General features: G+C 33.4%; 1 protein-coding gene across 1 annotated transcript in view; it reads right to left on the bottom strand.

The window, feature by feature from the left end:
- Positions 1-2,196: 2,196 nt before the first annotated feature.
- The window catches only part of LOC137921952 (Krueppel-like factor 6), a 65,862-nt gene continuing 44,428 nt past the window's right edge, over positions 2,197-23,630 (bottom strand). The window contains exons 2-4 of the mRNA XM_068764758.1: positions 10,711-10,900; positions 6,308-6,478; positions 2,197-4,549 (exon numbers count right to left, since the gene is read on the bottom strand). Of these exons, the coding sequence (XP_068620859.1) occupies positions 4,374-4,549; positions 6,308-6,478; positions 10,711-10,900 (537 nt within the window). The 3' untranslated portion in view covers positions 2,197-4,373. The remainder of the gene's footprint in view (positions 4,550-6,307; positions 6,479-10,710; positions 10,901-23,630) is intronic.

Genomic DNA, 23,630 nt, shown 5'->3' with positions numbered 1-23,630 from the left:
GATAATTTCCACAAATCCCCGGCTTAAACAATTTACATACATATTGTTAATCACGGCTTACTATTGAGACATGAGTTTGTAGTCTTTGTATTAATCACTGTTGTCTATTACTCCCTAGTTTATCACGAACTTTGATTGACGAAATGAAAGTGGTCCGGAAAGAAACATAAGCCGCGTCAAGCAGACAAGACACGTTTTGTAGTTTCATAAATAGAGTATGCAGTATTTAATCTATCTAATATCAACATAAAGATTCGTTGAATAATCACCATAAGAGACAGAGCGAACATAGAAAGCAGTATATATTATCGAACTAACAAACTTTCAAATCTTTCAATAGATAAAAAAAATCAGGGCTGTATTAATCATGTATCACCACATATCATTATTACATCCGATATAATTACTTATTAAAAGTTTAAGAACCGTCCAAAATTATTTTATAGACTGCAAAAATTATTTTGTTTATGTTACATTACCTTAATATATTATTTACTGTAATAATATAGTAATAATTTTAATATATAAAAAGTGATTTTTTTTGAATTCAAAATGGGATTATTACATTTGAAAATGATAATCCTGTAAGTTGTGCAATGAATCATAATCACAGACATTCGTATTAATGATTGATGACGATTATTTATAATGTTAATTTAATAGTAAATTGTTAAAGAACAGAGTAAATTTTCACATTTTGGCATAAAAGTAAACAGTAAATGTCAATTACCCTATCATTAATCATGCTATCCTATTGACACAAATTACTGCGCTGCATTTCCGGTTGGTTTAAAGTGTAAGCATTCCTACTTTAAACGTTAAATGTATATCAACAAAACTAAAAATAAAACACGCCTCTCCTGGGTATCAACTGGGGCAACATTCTTATATGGAACAATTACAGTTTAACCGACCGTATGCATATCGCACAGCAAAAGCATATAAGGCATCAACCTACCGAGCTAGAAGCACACTGGAATGTTTGGATAAAGAAATCGATACCATTAATCAAATATGAGTTTTCATCACTGATCAATTATTTACGTATTGAAAAAATCGACAGCAATAAGACAAAAACAATGAAATGAGCTAATTTCACTTAAATATTTCGAAAGGCCTTTGCTACGAGACATACGCAGGTCAATCGCATGGTAAAAATTTTAATAAATTCCTAGCAAATGTAATTTTTAAGTATGTTTTTGTTGGTTAAAAAGCACAACGTAAAGAAAAATTAAATAGGAAAGTAAACCTAAAACGAATAACATTATAAACATTACAGTAATGAAAATATCTTTTTTAATAATAACGTTATCATGAAGTCACAATAACTTTCATGTGACTAATTATAAAATGTGATGTAAAGATGAAAAATATCAAAATATTTTGTATTATAAACGAAAACTAACTACCCTTCGTCCATTAAATTCTGAATAGCATTTAGGTATGAGGTATAATATATTATTACTTAAACAACAGCAAAGTGATCAAAATATATGAGCTTCAACAAGAGAGTTTTACAAAAAATAATTATTTTAATTTATAAATTGGGTATAAAATCAACGTCACCTGATCCATTCCTGCGACAATCCTTATTAGGATAACAATAACAGTGGAGAATTCCCGGGCGAGGACTGCAACGGATCATTGCAGAGGTCAGATGACGACGAAGGAACTTATATGTGTGACTACACATAATAATATATTAATCTTGGAGTACATAAATGGAAAAACAATGGAAAGTTGTGCTCTTTTGATTCAGTAGGTTCATACGCAACACACATATTCTGATTTGTTGATTCTTTATACACAGTCGCAACTTTTACATCAAAAATTTTTTTTAAGATTTAAAGAATTTAATTAATATACGCCTATATTTCAATATAATATTTCTTTTATCTATCCATCTACTAATTTGCAATTATCAGCTCACGTGCATATTCATAATATTTTATACCTAATCACATCTATACTTTGCCTTTAAGCATTACAATTACATTAATACACAGAACATCCCCATACATTTACTATAACATATTATTTCTATTATATGTAAATCACTATGCATATGCTGAATAAACTTATGAATCACATTTTTAATTATACCTTAACATTATATTTTTCACATAACCAGATAAACATTCACACAGACAAAGAGAACATGAAAAAGAATTATTAAATGTCCCATAACTACACATTAATATAGAAAATTAGAGAAACAACGATATTTGTTCACTAAATTCGATTAAAAACATCTATTTATGTTACTAACATCGATTACATAAGGAAGTAATTATTCAAGTTTATTAGTGTTTCAGTTTTTTAACTTCTTATAAAACTACAATTCGTCATTTTGACTGTTGTAGTTATTTTATAGCTTTCTTGTGTATATTGAAAAACAGGCTTGTAATAATGGTTTTGTAATGAATTGGTAAAAATTTTTAACTAATTTGATTGTGCATTTGGCAATTTCGTGAGCCTCGGTGAATTTAAATGAGCCTATTACTTCAATGCACTTGTCCATTAGGACTTGCGTTGTTCTATTTACTACAGGTGTAAGTCCCGAGAACTGTTAAAAAGTATAATAATCGGGAAGACAGCGTTATTGGCCCCCGGGATTTTACCTAAAGGATAGAGATTCACTCACCGCAAAATTTATTCATACCTACTGATACTATACTGGAACCCAATAGCCATTATAAATAAAAACAGCGCGCTTTCGCCTCCTCACATTTTATTTTATATGGCAGTAAAATATTAGCAGTCGTTGTACTTATGTATTATAAATTACATAAAATGCATCAAAAAAGATTACGGTTGATCATTATTTATTTAGGTCAAAGTTTTTTCTAATATTTGTTGGGAGTGTTTTGGAAACACCACTATATGAACACCCTGTACATACAGAGTCCTGTGAACCCTGACGTTTTGTAGCTTCCCCAGCCGCTAAGCTACTTGCTCATGTTAGTTACTATTGAAATATTAGGAAGTGACTACATTACAAAGAGGTTACAACCGACAACGTGATTAAGTACGACGGTAAAAGTTCTGTAAAAGTAATTTCGATGTGTCACACTTACAATTTAATTTAAATATTTGAACACAAAGGATAAACTTGTAAGCGGCGGTAAAAGTTTTTGAACGTTGTTGCTTACATTGTTAAGAAAACCTGCAACTTAGGGAGATTCGACAAAAATTGGCGACTGTGTTTCAGAATCAACCGATCAATAAAATTATATTTAAATACACCTCTGCACACTTAGCTTAAGTGTGCTGAAAATATTTCGTGTCTACCTATTCAGTTTACGAAGATAAACGTATTATAATATAGATAAAAAATATACTTACATTTATAAGGATACTACGTGTGCAGAGGCGTTGTTACAATCTAAATTAAACCCCGCCGCGCGACTAATCGTGCTGACGTTTCCTTACACACAAATAAGTAAGGTTCGCACCGCGGGGCTTACACCGTCGGAATGAAAGAGATAATTAGAGAACTTAAAGTAAATAAATCACTTACATTAAATATTTTAGTAGTATAAAATGAACAATATTTAAAATAAACATACTTTTTTGTCAATTTTTCGTAACAGTCACAAGGAAAGTAGCGTAAAGATTGTTTGAAATAGGATTGAGAGATAAGACTGACCATCACGTGTGAAACTGTTGCGAAATATCGACATAACATCAGGTAACGCGACGCACATCCTACTAAGCTTAAAACTAAGGTTGTGCTGGGCGTCGGTGGGAATATCGGCCGAACTTCCCGCGAACCAATAAATAATATGTCACGTAGTTTGAAATGCAGTTTGGCGGGCCGCGAACCGCCAACGATGGCACAACTCTCGGCACTCGGCCGCTTTGCGACCGGCCGACATAAATGAACCTTTCTATACACAAAGCTTACAAAAACTTTTACACAATAAACAACGGCAAATATAAAACGTTCTCATATTGCAACAAAGTACCGCCCAAACGATAGAGGCCAAAACATTAAAGAGATTTTTTTTTTCACTTTTACAATTAATTAAAATAATAAGGCATAAAAATAACTTTAAAGCATTAGGTGCAATGAGTGTTGACTCGGCTACAGATTGTAGCGGTATTCTTTGGCTTGCGACACTCCGCGGACACCTGCCCTCCCAGAGGCGCGCGCGACGTAGGCAGACCGAGGCGAAACAAACGCTAAACGACCAATCAACATTCAATTCCGAAGATCACAAATAACAACAACCATGAACGTAATTATAAACTTAAATACAAGAGCGCGCGCCAGTGTGAGAAGCACCTTGTTCTTCCAAGTTTTGTGAGATCGCTTCCGGACTTGCCTACTTTTTGTTTCGGTTCTGGGCAGCTGCAGGTAGGTTCTGTAGTTACGCGTGGCGCTTGGCGTGCAACGCGAGGTGGTCGGAGCGCGAGAAGCAGCGCTCGCAGTGACGGCAGCGGAAAGGCTTCGCGCCCGTGTGCTTGCGATAGTGTCTGGTCAGCTCGTCGGAGCGGGCGAACCGCCACTCGCAGCCTTCCCACGAGCACTTGTACGGCTTCTCGCCTGAAACGACATCACTTTACTTTACTTACACTGTTAGCAATTAAAATGATGAACACAAAAACCTGTACTCATTTGTATTTCTTTAAAATCTTATGGCTATATACTGTAAATCGATTATCGATCCAAGGGAATTATTATTACGTCTTATGAAATGTTTTAACTAATATCGTAAGTTTTCGGTTAACAGATTATATATTCTTTGTAAAACGGAACTTAATTCGATTATCATAACACTGACTGACTGTAAATAATATACAATTTAATTAACGTGAAATTTGTACTCGTAAGTATAGAGATTGACAGTATGAAATTGTTTAACCCACTGTTGAAGCTATATAGTTCGCACGCTATACTTTCAAATTGGATACCACGCACGTATTAAATCCTTATCAATAATTGAAACTGCTTTCATAAATTGGTTTTTAGGTAAAGTAAGTACAGTTTTTTCTCGTCGATGGATTAACAGCAAACTTTTTTTCGCACTACATGAGACTGAAGCTAATTAAATTTCTTTTTGATATTCGTTAAAATATAGAGTATACAAAAGTTGCTTTCTAATGTTCTTTTGATAGTTTCTGTGAAGTTAAGGTTAGTGAATAGAAACTGTTTTTTTTCCATTACATACATTATATTTTAATATATACATTATTCTAGAGCAAACGATTCAATAAAAATAGAACAAATTTATAACAGATAACATGTCAATACATTGACAAGCATGCATAACGAGTGAATAAAATTGAAGGAAAATAAAACGGGTCAATGTAGTCAATAAACGGTATTCTTCTCTATACTTTATTTATAATCTCAATGACACCGGTCCAATGCTTTGTCCTAGTTTTCGAGATCATTTTGATAACATGATTTGGATATTTTATTCATAACCTTTATTCTTTTTTTATAACGCCTTTAACATTTTTTCTTAGAAAATTTATTAAGATGTTAGTTCAAGACTATAATAATGTGTTAGAAAAAAACGTTTAGGCCGTTGTAAAAAAATCAAACATTAATGAATAAGATGGCACCGTCTTATAGTCTTTTGATGCATTTTAAGATAACGAAATACTATTTGCTTCAGCATACGCTGCAAGAGACACAAAGAATATTTTTATGATTTTATTTTTCAGACGCTTTCATGAGTAAATTGCATATTTCTATCTATCGGGCGACACCTTTTGCGTCTTAGACGTTGTTGTCTATGTTTTAACCTTAGGTGTCATGGTCCATAAGCTATTATCTACCTAATTACATGATTTATTTAAAAAAAAATAACTACCTAATTTTAGTTTATTTCACGGCCGTCAATGGTATAAAGATGTAAATAATACCAATAAACTACCTTTTGTGGGTGCAATTTCATAAAATTTTGGTATTTTTAATATACAAAAATATTAGGGCCTTGTTTTATACCTATAATTACACTCGGGGAAGAAATCTCGTTAAGTTTGTTTATTGTTTTTAACAGTTTAGATTTTTTTAGTTGTTTCTACTCGGTGAAAGGAATATTGTTATCAAATTTCAAGTGTCTATCTAAAGCTTATGGTTTCAGACATGTGGTGATGAGACAGTATGTCAGAGCATAGAAAAATATATGTGTAGTGTATAGTGCATGCTCTGTATTGCTAGCTCACTACGGTCACAATACTTTTGTGTGAAACATTTTTGCGTGAAGTGATCGCTGCCATTGCGTTCGGGTCATCTTATATATGTACACTATTAGATCTTTGAGTTAATTTTAAGGGTTGCTTTAGTACTAGCCTGTATGCGTCCTCTTGTGCGCTTTGAGATGCGAGCTCTTAGTGTAGACTTTATCGCAGGCTGGGAACTCGCAGCGGTGAACACGGCGGCGAGGGTCCGCCGTGTGTGCCGGTGTGGCGATGTGACGCGCAACCGGCGGCCGACGCACTGGAGTCGGGCATGGAGGCTCCTCTGAAATCGGTGAGAACAGCAATTGTATTTTAATTGAGAACAAACATTGCATCCTTACTTTATACCTCCAATAAGTCTAAGTCATGTACGTGTGACAAATCGAATGTTTGTTTCAATCATTGCTTCCGTGTATTCAAGACAACTGCACCGATAACATAAGTAGAAAATTATTTAGTATTGTCGTTTATATTGAAAAACTTTGAAAAGTAAAAGTTGTTACAGAAAACGTTGTGCAGCTCTGCCCTAAAAGAATGCATCGAAACAATTTCATTCTTCATTTGTTTTGTACGATAGAAATAATTAAGATGACCAATGAATGAGCACCGCAGGAATTTAACGAGTTGCAAGACGTTTTCATGGACGAGAGCGCCCTGCTATAGTCTACAAACTTTGTACATGGGAGTAAAATTTAGCAACTATAGTTAAGATTTCCGTAACGAATTACAATTTGGCCTACTAGTATTTCATCAAGAGATAACGTGTAGTCGCTAAAAGACGATGGATGTAGTCCGCTTTCAACTGGTCTTGTCGGAAATATACAGGGCAGCCCTGAGGCCTTGGACGTCCTACAGCTGAAATGCTGATGATGGGGATAGGGCAAAAGTGAATAGGACTAAAGTAGAGTTTTCGTCATGACGTTGCTTTATATATGCAACGAAATCTATTCATAAATCGGAGAGGGAAAATTTCACTGGATGCCTCTTTAAGTACCAAAATTTTCAATTGTTTTTACGTAACGTTCGCACACTTGCCAGCCATGGATTTCTTTTTCACTTATACGATGTGAAAAATTAATGTTTTGACACAGTTTTAATACAAATAATACCTAATTAAAATCATTCTTTTTATAATATGCGTAGTTTTGTAATTTAAAAATCTAGCGCTTCTACACTGTATATATGTTTGAAACAGTTATACCGGTATTTTATCATATAGATACGTTGGAGTGAAAAGGCTATTAAAAACGAGCATAATAATTATTAATATTTGAAACCAACAAAAAGTTATAGACGCTCATAATAAATAAATAAAAAATTTCATTACTAAAAACGTTAAAATTAGATCCATAAAGTTATAAACGAAGTTTGAGAGCATATTTCAGAATAAACATCTAAAATAAAATTTAGTAATGGTTTGACCCAATAACCTTGTAGCATGTGTATCATAGTTTTATACGAGCGACTGTACGAAAAAACTTTTCAGAGTCAAATTCATGCGATGTTGGGGAGTTTGGAAATAGAAATTAAACTGAAAAATTTTAATCTGCTACTCTTGTTTTGTAAAAAAACAGTACTTATTGTAGAGTCAAATTGTTTTATTGAACATTTAATATTTAACCGTTGCAGTTGTTAGTATACTATCTAAATAATAGTAAGTACCCATGTGGCTAAATCTTTTACAATTAAATACATGAAATACTTTCTAGCAAAATTTTTTTGATGATATTAGGATATGTCGATCTCCCGTTGTCTTATAAACAGTTAATAGTAAAAATCGTAATTATGAATAGTTTGTGTAAGTTTTATTATCTCAAAAATGTTACTTGTCAAGTAAATATTTATTGAACTGTTACGTGTTTTCTCGTTTATGGACTCTCTATATAATTTTAATAATATTTTTTATCTATGTCATGGTTTATACTTGTAGGCTGGCAAATAGAGAATAGCAGTTTTTAGTAAAAACAATAGAAAGACTTATTATTTATCTAGTATCTCTATATCCAATAGAGTTCAGATTATAACTTTGCCAGGACCCGCATAAGAAATTTAATTGTGCGGATTTCCTGTGCGGGCGACGCCCTCGTTTGGGAAGCAATACAAATCGTATTTGTTGTAGTGCAATACATTTCCTGTCATATCATATTTTATCCGTTCTGATGTATTACAGAAATTGTATATATACCCAACTCTTTTTTATACGGTAGATGCATACCTCAGAAAAGAGTGCTACTAAAAATCGTTCATATTACAGTTAAAATATGTTGTAATATAAGAAACCTTTGAATATTTTCCCAAAAAAACCATGTAGCAAACAAATTAATAATGTATTCAACATTAAACAAGTATTTATAAAACGAAAACAATTCATTTTAAGTACAAATTAAACGTGTGCAACGAAAATTCAATCCCCGTGTACGAAATGTCAAAAAATTTAAATAAAAATCAATTTCGCAACTATTCATCGCTATTTCATAGCAAGCAAAGCACGTTTGTTACGGACTTAACCAAAAACGAGGGGTTATGAAATCTCCTTTTATATTTTGTTGTTCTATAGATAAGATTCTGTAAGCGCTGTCAAATATCATTAAAATTAAAAGAAAAATGTTAAGGTATTCGTGGTAGAACAAAATCTTTCTAAATCTCATTGGTGAACTGCGTCAATTTATCAATAAAATCATGCAGGGAATTAAGAATTATTTGTACAATAATTAATAATACGTAAAATTTAGTTTGATTTACATATACCAAAGGTTTAACGGAATTTCAATAACTAACTTTTCTTTTGATATACGATCGTTAATTTTTATCGCGATTTTAGACCAAATTCGATTGACCTTTGTACATTTTTCTCTCTTTTATTTAGAGGAAGTATTTATGAATCAACAGTTAATATTGGAAATGAAAAATAATAAGATTGAATATTTCCGTCTATTTATTTAATCAACATTAGATATCTGAAAAATTAGATAATGACCATGAATAAACCATTACCAAGAGCGCACTTTACAGCATAGGATATAAATATACACATAGCAAGGTTTGATACATTTACAATATTTTCATTCAAAAAGACATCGAGGTAAGAAGGAGGCTCATTCATGCGTAATGTTAAGTGCAGACCTAAACAATGCAAACTTTACAAATTTCTCTGCCAGTTCAGATTTTTGTTCACCGTATTTATACATTGATTGAAACGAACATCGCTTACTAACCAACTGCCTGTGCTCACCTAGACAGATCCGCGAAAGTCATCCAACCTTAAAGTATTGATCTACACTTTTGAAATTGACGTTCAGTTTACAAAATGTAAGTCAATTTTTATTTTATATTCCGTTTAATGAAAGTAAGAACTCTTGCTAACGATACATATCTACTGACATACTGGACATATCCAAATCCTTTATCAAAAAAGGCAAAGGAGGGAGCAAACTCTTCTAAAGCATTTTGGATTTTCACTTCCTCTCGAGTATTAAACTTTTTCTACGAAGAAATTTACCAAGTTTTGAAAAACAGAAGTCGGCCGCCTCAAAGTGAGTCCGGTGGATGACCTTTCAACCCTAGGTATTGCAGCTTAGAGGCCATCTATTGAGCCGTAGGAAGTTGGGTGCTATCGGACAGGAACTGCTGGGACCAGCGATTTACCAAAACTAGTCGAAGATTTGTGAGTTTCTACTTAATTGTGTTCTCGCAGTATGTATCTGCACTAATACTAGTTTCATTTGGTAAGAAGTTTCAAGGGGGTTTCTAGCAGTTTTCGGCTGGCACATTGGCTGGGTTCAGCAGGCGGGTCTACCCAACTTTGATGATATTAAAAACAATGCATTTTTGATCGTAAGTGACAGTGCGGTTAAAATCTCCCTTGTTTGTGTGTTTATTAGTCAATATACGAGTAAGGTACATATCAACCAGTGGCAACATTCATCGCGGTAACGTTTGTTCAGTTCGTGAGGCACCCATTTATCAAGCTTTTCGCAGTCCCAATTTTTTTTCAAAGCAGCTGGTATTTGCGCGGTAGATTAACTGTTGTCAGCTTTTACAATAATTTTTAATTTGTCGTTGTTGACTAGGTTAGGTGCGACCTTGATGTTCATTATTCTCATCAAAATTTTCATGTCCGAAGCGTTCAAACCAATAACGCGTCGCGCGTTCGTTAGTGGTGTTCACTCCATTCACATCGTAAAAGTTGTGGGCCGTCTGTGCCGTATTAGTTCCGCGACAGACCTAGTATTCCATAATTACACAAATTTATATGGTGATTAAAGAGATACAAATACATTCAAACTAGAGCACTTATCTATAAACAATAACTGAATTTGAAAAAAGAATACCTGTATAAAACAACATTTATTTAAATAAAGAATTTATTGGCAGACATGCATGAGATGCAGTTCTTTAAAACGGTAAGTTCATAGGTTAAGACCTATTATTAACGTCACTTATTATGATCTCTTTTCAAACATTACTAAACGTTTGAAGAGCATGCCCTTCAAATTGACTGCAAAATTTACTAACCTCTCGGTTCATCAGAATCGCTGGCGGGTTCACTCTTTACGACAGTGACAGTAAACCTTCGCGGCGAAGTTGGTGACTGCGGCGAAGGGGGAGAGCAGGTTGCCGACCGGGCCCATTCCTCCTCCAGTGGAGGTTCACGACGTTTTCCTCTCGGTTCCTCTCTAAGGTATCGCTCCATTTCGTAACATGTCTGGAAAAGATAGAATTAAAGTTTAGTAAAGTATGTAAATTTACCTTTCTATTTAACCATAGACCATTTTTTGAATACATTTTTGTGTAAATTATTTAATAAAGGGGGCAGAGCTACTCGCGTCCGCGGGATATACCTCTGCGTAGCAACACCGAGCATTGAGCATCAGTCAATTAACCAGACAATCTTGCTTACAGGAAGGCTTCAGTGGCCTGAGGACATTCAAATAACTTCAAAAGACTGGTACGGGTAAAACTAGGAAACTGCCGTTACTGTATCCTAAGAAAGTCAATATGATTAATGACAATGTGAATAAGGATTTGTTGGGCGCTCCCACTAACACTCGGCGCCAGAACCAGTCCGAGTCGCCTGGTGTGCTATGGGCTACCGGCTGTAAGTCTATACGCTAGCAGGCAACTAGCAGAAACTGGGGTTACTAATGGAAAAACTAATTCCATATCATTTCGAAAAAAAAGATTTGAATGTATGAACATGCAATGTATATATACATAGTCTTTTGCAATAGGGAAAAGTGGAGATAATCAATATTGGAAAAAAAATTCTTGAAGGTTGTAATGAAAAGGTGCGGACTCGACGTTCTGGGACCTAGTGAAACCCACATTAAATAGAGTCAAGCGCTTATCAACAATAGGAACTTTGTTATCAATAATTATGTTAACATAAAACACCATATTGTCAGAGAGGGTTTCATAGTTCCTAAGCAAATATATAACTACATACTTTCGTATGCCAGCAAACATCTACCAACAACAACAACCTAACATCTCCGATGGAATTGCGAAGTTAAAAATTAATGCTCAACCTCATGCCATTAACTTATTCCAAATTTAGGGGCCTTCGTCTGATTCGTCCGAAGAATTAAGATACTCTGAGAAATCACATTTTTACGATTCACTAACCAGAGTATAATAAGAGATATCTAGTAAAGAAGTACTTAGAGAATTAATGGCTAAAATTGACAATAAAGCCGTCGATGACCTTCTTAGGGACGGTGGACGATTGCATTGGAATATTGTGCCGAAAATAACCACTCCGTAATGAATACGTGGTTTCAACAACACATAAGGCAACTATGCACAAATTAAATTGATTATAAAATGTTAGCAAACTGTTGGAGATCGTCAAGCACACATGGTAAAAAACGACCAGGAGCAGATTGCGGCAGCGATAACCGAACGCTTATGTATTAGGATTCATTTAAAAACCGGTTTAAAGAGACGTCCAATCCACTCTCGCCGCCTGACCCCGGAAACGAGCTTTTCACCTGAGTATTAAATCTCGACTGCAGAAGCTAGTTTTGGACCCCTTGGAGTCAGCCGTAGCTTTCTGAAGGAGACTCAAAATCCATTTTAGAAGTCGCTGATCTCACACTGGCTAAGCAGGAACCGCCGTCTAAGTGAAAGAAAGCAGTCAAAGAGAGGGCATGAAATCTGCCGCAGGTCAGCTGAAGTACAATAACCTGAATAGGAAAGTGCAACATACGCGCGGAAGGCATAGAAATGCTTACATCTACTCTATCTGTGATGAGAAATCAAGTAATTGAAAGTAGGCAAACACAAAAGTTAAGAATTTTTACTAGGCAATTCAAACCCAACTTGGGCCATAGAGAAGTTAATACTGTTTAAACCTGGACAGGGAATTTATCAATCTATGTTTGAAACTGTTATATTATACCAATAAGGAACCAGAAATTCTTGTCGTTGAAGTGGTAGCAGTAAGCACACGTTTAAAACCTAAGGCAGGTGGAGGCGACGGTATTTTTACCCTTATGATGCAGGGTCTGGATGATACGGGCGTAAGATAGCAATATGACATCTCATGTAAGTAAAATGCGTTTGTACGTAATAAACAAGCGATTGAACATTACATCTCTGAGCTCATGGCTAGACAACAAACAGGGTTTATTATAGGTAGAGGCACACACGAGCAAAGAGACTGGAATAGAGGTACATAGGCTGGCGGTCACCTCATTAACAACCTACGCTTTGTTGGTGATACTATCATTGATGCTAATGAAAAACAACTCCATGAACTTTTGCAGAATAGAAGTCGTAAGCACTGAGCACGGACTTCACATAAAAAACTAAGCTAATGTTTGTGGACCGAATTGAAATATTAAAGCCGACCAGCGAGCAGCAAGACCTCGAATCAGTCGTATGTAATGTAATATTTTAATGACTTCGATGACCATTTACTGAACCTCAATTCAATTGGATATATTATGTTACAACGGATTATAGGACAAGATAGTATTTTTTCAGTCTTTAATATCATTATGGGTTTTTTTTTTCACATGAATACTCTATATGTACTTTTAGATGATGATACACATACAAATAAATAAATGTCGCATGCAGACACAATTACAATTGACACTTTCGCAAAAAAAGGTTCAAACAGTATCATAGTTCGCTCAGCAATGCGCCTTGCAGTTCGCTTTGCTTCAGATCATTCCATTTAATGTAATTGGCAGCAAGCTGCGTAAATTCGATTCATCCGAAGTTTTATTAACAGATTTTTATATTTATTTAATTTCATCGACAGCGATATTGAGGTACGAGTAAAAAGAAATTATTTTATTATTTTTAATGTTAAAATTTATCCTACATCTGTGCTTGTACATATTGCGAATTTAAAAAACGTCGAATGGGAAATAATAAAAGTAAAGTATGTTAAACTTCCTAAGTTCTAAAGTTCGCAATATTACTGGAGTCCTCGTAATGGTTTTTCAAATAAGGGGCAACTTCGCATCGGACTAGCAAACCATCAACATTTTCGGTATTGGTAGTCAATCAATATAACATATTTTTACAAGTGCTTTAGGCAATCAACAAAAGGCTTTAGCTTTAGGAGCACCTCAATAACGCATGCAGATATGTAATAGTTAATATAAACCATGAGGTCAGAGCAGTGTATTTGCCGATATTATGATTGCCATAAAATACTTTATAAAAAGCTACATGAATGTCAATATTATAATTTGAATATTATATATAATAAAGCAAAAATGATAATAGCATATGTCCAAAAATATAAATAACTAACTAGATAAGATAAATGTTAATAACTTTTTGCGTGATAAGTTTTTTGACTACACGTGAAAAATGCGATAGACGCGTTTTTAAAAATTGCGTATATTATAATTTAAACACCACTTTACAAGTTGAAATATTTTTATGCAATTGTAATCTTCATATTAATTTTATCAAATAGTAAAATAGACCATAAAGATTAAAATGCTCATTGTTTCTAAAGTTTTACTTTACTCAATTACTGTCTTATGGTGAATTTACAAAGAGCCTTTCGAAAATGAATTATATTTGATAAACACATCGCCCGGCGTGCTTTGCCCGCGTTTCCCGATAAGTTCAATGACCTACTTCAAGGTTATAAGGTATACAAAGGTACAGAGCCCAACGCCTCTCTAAACCGCACTTAACGGTACATTCAATAGTTAACAAAGATAAGTTCTGTGTTTATTACAATAACATATGAATTGGTATAACATCAGCAGATCACATATTTTTGAATGATATACATTGTTAATACACTATGTGTGGCGTATAAAATCCAAAAAGGTAAAAATTTCATTTATCATCACTTGTAAACGGGGAATCTTATGTGGTGAAATATGATACAGATATTATTAAAAAAAATCAAAGGAAGTACAGTTTGAATTATAATAAAAAAAATCTGCCTAATTGGCATAATACCAGCCATATTTCGTGGTTTCGGATTGTTCATCGACGCGATTTTAATTTTTTTTTTCTTATCAATTTTTTATTTCAAGTTTCGAGTGTTCAAATTGCTAAATAGCACAGTTGTACATAGAAATCATATTTAGAAATGATGTGGTAAAACTTTTTACTTAATTATTTAGATGTTTATCTAGTGTCACCAGTGTTGCAACTACTATTTCTCGGAGATCATCTTAACGACCGTCACACATGGTCACCCCACATAGCCGATGTTTCCGCCGCGCTCGGCTTACTTTCACAACCGCCTTTCGAAGTTTTCTCGTATTTTCCACGCTCAGAAGAAAAACACAATGTACATAGGTACATTAATTCATACGGTATCAGATTCATACGCAATTCACATAAATCACAATTATTCGCATCGGTGTTGTATAAGTGAAACTTCTAATCAGTAAACATTGTCACAATTCCATAATGTGGTCCTTCATTATTATACAAGGAGACTGTGGTACCACAAGTATGGAATTTTTCCAGAAACATTGATAGTTTCGCAATTTTAAATTTTAATATACTTATTTCTTTATTTCACAGAACATGATTGTTCTTTTACACATTTAATGTTAATTATGAAGAAATATATTAATTGAGCATTCAAATTAACGATCATAACTCTTTAATCGTGGAGTGATATCAAGAGATGTGTGTGAGAAGTGATTTTTTGTGATGGCTATAATTGAAAAGTTAAAAGATTTTTAATATTGCTACACGGTACCCTAAGATAACCCATCAGTGATCTCACCAGCTGTCAACAGCGACGTTTTCAGTGCTAGACTGATATTAGCGAAAAGAGGCCACGCCATTGAGAGCATTTAGAAACCATTTGTACTACAAATTGTTAGCACCACTAGGCGTTAAGCGGTTGATAATTTAACTGCTTCTTGTGCAAGCAAAAGTTATCTTTACATCGCAACCGAGAAACGAAACATGTTCTTTCTTACGTTAAGTAAAATTTTTATATTTTAAGCACCGTTAACAAGTACAATTGTTATACTATTGCCTTTCTCATAATAACAATCGCATTGCTCTTAACATTAGTATTTTATGTTATATATATTTCAATAGATTCCACTCTTATTCTGTGACTATTTTTAAATTTAAAAAATAAGAATTATATAGTGTAAAGATAAACATGGATACCCGAAAATAACGTTTGTTGTGAACTGAAATTCTAATGTCACATTTAAAAGTACCAATTTCTATTCAGAAATTCTGAAATCGTCAATGACAAAAGAGTTAAAGTATTTACAAATTCAATGTAGTCCTCATTATCTAGATGGAATCTTATAAAAAAGCTGCATACAAAACTGATTTAAATGCCTATTGTACTTTTGTGCTCGTTAGTTTATTAATTAACGTACAAAATAACTCTCAATAGTTTTGCCAATTGTATTGTGCCAATTTTTGTATGTTTCTTGGTTTTTTTTGCCAGTATTCCAAGGATAAACAAAGATTAAGGTCACAGTTGTTTACAGCATTATTGAAAGTTGTCTTTTGCTGCCTGTTTAACTTGCTATTAACCTACTACCACTTAATGTTTATTTTTTTTAAATCGATTTATCTTTAATGAGGAATGTTGATGTATGTTCTATTTGTACATATAGGTTAAGAGCCTCCCTCGGAATCGTTTCTGCCTTTAATTGGGGTCGAGGGGTGGGGCTAAATAAGCCTGCGTAAGATATTTTATTTGTAGAATTTTACTTTTTCAAAATGGAGCTGCAAAGAAGCAGAAATTCTTTGAAGCGGCTGCAGAAATGTGTAGGCGTTCCCGGGACTCCACCAAATAGAGGAGAATGGGGGACACTGTGAGGGTTTTAGTCAGAACGAGGTAATTTTACTGCAGGGGGCGGGTGCGTGAGGGGATCTCCCCCACACAAAACGATAAAGATAAGATCTTTAAAAAATACAGTAACAACAACGATGCAAAAATTACTTTTTAGAATGAATAAAATATTTTTTTAATGATGGAATATCAAATTCTATAATTAAGGTATTATTAAAAATAATCCAGTAGTCATGACAGCATTAGTAAAACAACGCTCTACCGCGTCCTATTTATTATGAATCTCAATTTAATCTGGAACACAAGCTCAAAAAGAGGCTTACGTTGAACTAACTGGAAGCCAAATTTTACCCTGCCCCTTCAATTGGCTTTAAGTATACTGGCGTTGACAGTGTAAATCTACTTAGGAGAAGTTGAAACTAGATTTACGGAGATGGACTGATAAAGACATCAGATTTTAGCCCGAATAGTATTCCTAAACCTTATTATTTACCAATTGTGCTTTTATATGTACAATGACATTTTACTGTATCTGTTTTGATTTATTTGAAATAATTATTAAGTTTTAATTATTTCATCTATTTATCTATTTTCGGGGTGGTGATAAATGATGACAATGAAAAACTTGAAATTTTACAACTACATTGATGACTTCTAAAATTTCATCAAAAAGACTTTATTCCCTTACAATGATATTATGAGTGCATGCATATTAATTAAAATTATTTCAGATTTATGATTAAAACTTTACATACATACATTTATTATAAAGTTGTTTTTATATATTTGTTGTAATTTATATTTCCTAGATAAGATAAGCGATGAAGAACCTCAGCCGTAGTCTCTGGATTTTAATGTAACCGAAATGAAATTTAAATTACATTGTCGTATTATCGTACAAGCTTTTTGAACGATTTGTTCTAAGGAAAAATGCAACAAAATTTAATTATCTATTTTTCATTTTAAAACTTTTATTTTCGCACAATTGGTATAGGCATCAATTTCAACAATTTTTATTTATTAAAAAATCCCAACAACATAACACTACAAGACTATCTGAATGTTGAGAGCCTTTCAAATGAATGAACGTTGATCGGCGGAATTGATGTATGGGTGTGCTTTCATTTTTTGAATGATAATAATTGAAACTCGGTAAGAGCATAATGGTAAAGGTGTGTTGTTATTCAGCGTGACTATTTTCAAGTTTAATTGTACACCGATATGTGGAAATGTATAAATTTGACTCAAGTCCACGAGTCTTTGCGTCCTTGAGTTTTTATTAACATAAGTTGTTTCCAAACGTAGCTACTTGTTCTCATTTTTGCTTAAGTACTGTTATAATTAAAAATAAACAAAATATTACTTTTGAATTTGGAATCTAACATTTTTAGATGGCTGTTCGAGGGTTTTTCTTATTTTTGAGCAATTATATTATAAAATATTCTGTAATAATAAAACAGGGTGCGGTGATAACTAGAACCGACCATTTGCGATTGCTTTACATAAAGTAGTATGGTGCCAATAACAATTTTTAAAATCCCCCATACGCTTAGTATTAGTCAAATGTTTGTATACCGGGCGATTGATAGGTACAATAAAACCTTCTCTGTTTGCGACAAAAATGATCTAGCCATCCACGTAGTGTTCGTACGAAATAGGCGATCGAAGCAATAAAGGAAAGAATTCGAAGAAATCTTGTTTTAAAGCAAAGGATTTTATCTCGGTAGATGAAGATAGCACGTATTTTTAAAGATGACTTACGGCTTGCTGCATAAAAGAGACGCACTGATCATATATTAACTAATAATTTAAAAAAGAATAACGTAGTTAAGTCAAAACAACTACTTAAGCGGTTCGCAAAGAGAGGTCACAGAAAAATTTTGTTTACGGATGAGGAAATTTTTACAATTCGGCAATATTGTAACAAAATGACGGTCTTTATGCCTGTAAGCTCTAAAAAATCTTCCCAAATAGTCAACAAAATAGTAATAAATGTTATTTACAATTAGATACTGTTGTTTTTGTTTGTAACAATATTTATGGCAAGACTAAGTGTATAACCTATAAATGTATGTACTGACCCATCGTGTTGTTTCTGGAAACATATGTCTCAGGGACTTGAAATCTGTCAATATTTGCAGACTCCACCGGAGTATGACGTATAAAGTCTTTCTTAAAGCAGCTTGTTCTTTCGCTACGACATAAAATTAGAAATAGAAAGTAATAAACATTACTAATGGATACATACTTTAAAGAACAGAACAATAGTTTTCTTATATATAAAAAATAAAATTGCCGCACGTAGGAGTACCCTTCACGTAAACTGTGCCGTTAATAATAAAAGAGCAAGATAAAAAAGGTTACAAGTAAAACGCGTTGCGTCATACGGACGAGCCAACTTTGTATTATTATGGTATTTCTGTCGGTGAGTCATCAATGAAGCTTGCTCATATGTTCACAATTAGGGCTACGGCAAGCGACAATTTCTTTTTTATTTTAAAAACTATAATTGATCCACGATTAAATGCAATACTTGTAAAATCAAAATCTATTTAAGGAACAGTATCACGTGGTTGTTTTTATAGGTCGGTAACGAAAGGCGCAGGGTTCTAACCAGATGATAAATAATTAAGTTCCGTCCATAACGTAAAAAGCGTCATTTTACGTATTTACCGTGCAATATTACATTTGCGCTCAACACTACAAGACAGCATATTAATATCACTATTGCCTATTGCCCTCAAAACAAAACGCTCTTTAAGCACTCCTGTTTTGGGCAAATATATCTGCAAACTTATTCAGCCAATAATAACTATCATAAAATTGTATTATTGATTTAAGATAATACTGAAAGAATACTGTAAAATCTTTTATGATGTTTATGTACTTCAAAAAAATATAAAAAAAATAGTTTGGAATTTTGATTGCCGAACGTGTTTCGAACGATACTATTGTCAATAGTTTCGCTGGTGCCATCCCTGGCAGCTAAATGATCGTCGCCGGGTCTCAGGCAGTCGCAACGGCAACACGATTATATGCGCCATTCACATGTTATAGCCCGCATACGCCACCCGCCATCCGCCGCACGCCCCGCGCTATAATAAAAATAAGCCATTCTTTGATAAATACTTAACGCCGCTAACCGCTATGCTATTTACGTTAGCCAAATATGTTTTCGATATAATAATGCGTTAGGATATCCGTCAATCCGTATTTAACGATCTTACGACGGGTAATTTTTTTAATTAATAACGTGAATAGGATTTTTATTATATTATTTAAGTTTATTTAGAGACATTACATTGAGTGTATTGTAATACCGTTCATAGTGGCCGACAATTATTAAACAAATAGTTTTGTCATCTTTAACAAAAGTTTGTTAAAGCAAAATGTAAGAAATAAGAGTGTAATGTATTATATTATATTAACAACGAGCCAGATTTATTATAAAAAGACAAACTAGAAAAGGTGGTAATAAAAAAGCAATGTGGTATGTCATCGCCTTAACAGCGCTTGCCCACCGTCTCTCTCTTACGAACCAGGGCCGACAACACCAAAGCTGCTACATGATTTAAACCACACAACAGTATACTCTTACAGCTTGCCAAACAGACGGAATATCATAAAACGTCGATTATCGACTTTTTGAAATAATGGATAATTTTATAATGAAACATGTACTACTAAAAAAGGTAGTAAAAATTAAAAAAATCGTTAACAAAATTTCATCAGAAACATGTCTATTGTAAATCAACAGTCTGCTTTTATCCATACGAGTTCAAAAACTCGTTAACGCAAAATGTTTTAGAACCATTTCAAATGTTTTTCAGAACATTTCATTGAATGTTCTAAACTCCTCTTTATAAAATATTTGTTTATATATACATCACATTTGTAGGTTACAGATATACCAAATAAAAGGGCAAATCGAATGAAAATAATTTATTACGCGGAACTTGTACAATGTCCAACCACTTGGTGTTGTTTTGATACAATCGTTGTAATTGTGACGTTACAATTTTTACTAAGAAAATTAAACATTAAAGTACTAAATTTAAGATCAAATATGTGTTAAAGATTTTTGCTATCAGTCAACTCAGAGAAGTTCACAGATATTAAGTAGACATATGTAGATGTACATTAATGTCAAATGTGTGTGTAAATCTGTATTGCACTTATTTACATAAAAATACGTGAAAGGTCGGAGATCAATGTTAAAACTACTTCGCTAAAAATGTTACTCGTTCGTTACATCTTAATTCAGATTATGCTTATTTTCTATTTCGCAATTGAAAACTAGTTACCGGTGTATAAATATAATTGTAAATGTTTATTCTCACGATTAATAAATGAATGAAATTTGATCATTAATACAATAAAAGTCATTGTTAGGTATCGATCCTATAACAGCACTGCAGTTGTCAATTATAATAACAAGTAGCTGCCGTCGGTTTAAATAATACGCAGATAATCTAGTTGGAGGATTCGGGCGGTATTTTTTACCTTTACTTTTTAAGGTGCTCTAGAACCGATTGGTTTCGAGCTGGATGGGATATTAACGTTAGTTTTTCCCCAGTCTTTAAAAACAAATCAAAACTTTCTGTTTAACTCGGATTTTCTTGAAATATGATCTAAAAATAAACATTTGTTTACTTTTCGTCAAAGTCTAATGGAAGTATGGGGCAGAGGAGACTTAACTCTGTGTTTGTCACTAATTGGTGTAATATTACTCTTGAAGATGCCCCGTGGAGGGATGAAACACGTGTTGAGTGATTTAGCAGTGGTAGTTGTGTAATTCACATTGTTTGCCGAATGCGCATTTATCAGCGGGCTGGCGGGCTGTGCACGTTATTGCACGACTATGACTGCATGTACGGAAGTAGCTATATATTGGTCCTTTTCTTACTTAGGATGGACTTCCGCAAAATAACGCCTGATTCCATTAAATATGCAGAAGAGACTTAATTAAAAATATACTCAACTCATTACACAAAGTTAAGTAAGAAAATTTTGCAGTCAAATTCAAATTTTGCGATAAGAGAACAAGGCAAAAGTATTGTAAAATTTGATCCAATATTAAAAAAATCAGCCAAAAATGCGTCTCGTAGTATTTAACAATAATAGCAATGTAAATCTGTCGGTTAAGATTTGATATGAACAGTGCGCCAAGTCGGTGGCAAATAACATCTCATCCGCTTTGGAGCTGACGCCTACTCGTCCGCGATATAGCTGAATTTTCCGTCAATTGCGCCGACTCTAAAAATATAATGTGATGGACTTGACTAGCACTGAGGTTATTGTACAATTGCGAATCAAAGTTATTTACGCGGCCAGTTATTTAAGCTACACGTGCTGTCTGTTATATTTTCACCGTATTCAATACATTACTTTTAAGACGCAAAGATTGTATATCTAAGAGCGGGATACAAAAACCAGCTTACGTAATGGTAACCTCAAAATATATTCTAATGTTTTATCATGTAAATTTCAAGAGAGTTAGAAATCAACTCTTCCCGTCTAGAAAGATATATGTAAAAAACCTAAATAATATATTGTTATTAATTTCATTTACAAGAAATATGATGTAGAGAATGATACAAACTAACAATGATTGAACTAATAAATGACAAATATTTCGTGTTAAATGACAGCTGCAAGTTACCTGAAGGAAATTACTTGATGATATGGACCGAACAATGTAGCGTTGTACAAGATTTTGTAATAAAAATTCGCGTGCTTACATCTTTACGTTGAATAGGAGATGAAAAATATTTTGTCATTAGTTTTGACACTTTTAAATCGGATTACAAAATGCTTACTTGCACACATGTATTTGGAATAGCACTAGACGCCTGTGTATAAATGATGTAATATCAGTTGGTAGATTACGATGGCGATAAAGATGGCTACAGTGACATACAATATGATATCTACCTAAGAGATTTTTTTAGACATTTTTTTATTTACAATTAAATATAGTGTACGGAGGATTCCATTTATTTTACGATTTTTTGCCATCTTGTAGGTTGTGACATAATGTCGTTGCTGTAGAAATTTTAGGACTTCTGACAAAAAAGAAACAATTCAAAAAGGATTCGATTTCATTACGTCTTATAAATGAGGAGACGGTTTCTTTCAGTAAGGTCGTGTGGTACTCAAATATGCGGTTTTATTGTATACCTAGCTTTTTAAGTGCGTTTTCACTTTTGTGGCCAATTTCTTCATAGCTTCACACGTTTTGACAGAAAGAAAAACAAATAAAAAATTGTTAAAAAAATATGAACCTATTTGTATGTAACCTTTTTAATGTCATCAATCAATAGTCCAGATCCAAATAGTACAGCCAAAGAGTTTTTGTTATAAGTTTTACCCTATATATAAAGAAGCTTATATCTTGCTTGATATTAAAAGAGGATTCGATTAAAATAATCATTGAATGATAAAAAAAATTACACGTGAAAATAAAAGCGCCCCAATCGAGTTGCAGCTAAAATAGGATGTTTGAGGGGGTCGACAATCATTTAACTGTGGACGCAGCAAACAATTACGCAATCAGGGCGCATTTTCAGTCTCGGGAATTCCATTTGATGCGAACGTTCCTTTATGGGGCAGCAGGAGGTAATCCCACAGGAACGGAGGATTTAGATTCGATTCTGCAGTGTTTAAACAAGTACCACTGAACGGGAACAAAGAGGTATTAAATCCATTTGATTAATTTACACAAACACGATTTGTGATCCAAGTTTTTCTGAATCTCTGCCATCTTAAACGTATTTAAAATATGTAGAGACATTTAAACGGATTATTATAATTACAATAGTAAATAAGCGATACGTGCGAAATATTATTAAATTATTATTGTTTAAAAATGTAATAATTATAAAAATGGAATTCGTTTAAACGATTTGATGTAGCCATATAAAAGAAATATTCATTTGTATCAAACTTACGTAGAAAAAATTATAAGTGTTGAACACCGCAAAAAAAAGTGTCTTATTACTGGCAATTGTACATCATAAGAATTAGAGTTAATGTACATGTACAACTTTAGCAAGTTATGTTGACGGTTAAAATTTTTGAATACAATATTTACGTTATTCTGATAAAATCTATTTACAAACGTGTTACTAGGGGCACCCAGCATTTAAAATAAAAGATGGGAACTATTGAG

Source organism: Battus philenor, unplaced genomic scaffold (genome assembly GCF_028537555.1).
Source record: "Battus philenor isolate CCGP_79_NKW_IND1 unplaced genomic scaffold, ilBatPhil1.0.hap1 SCAF_1, whole genome shotgun sequence".
Taxonomy (NCBI): Eukaryota; Metazoa; Arthropoda; class Insecta; order Lepidoptera; family Papilionidae; genus Battus; species Battus philenor.
Note: the sequence above shows the minus strand (reverse complement) of the source record. Positions and strands in the feature narration are given on the sequence as shown.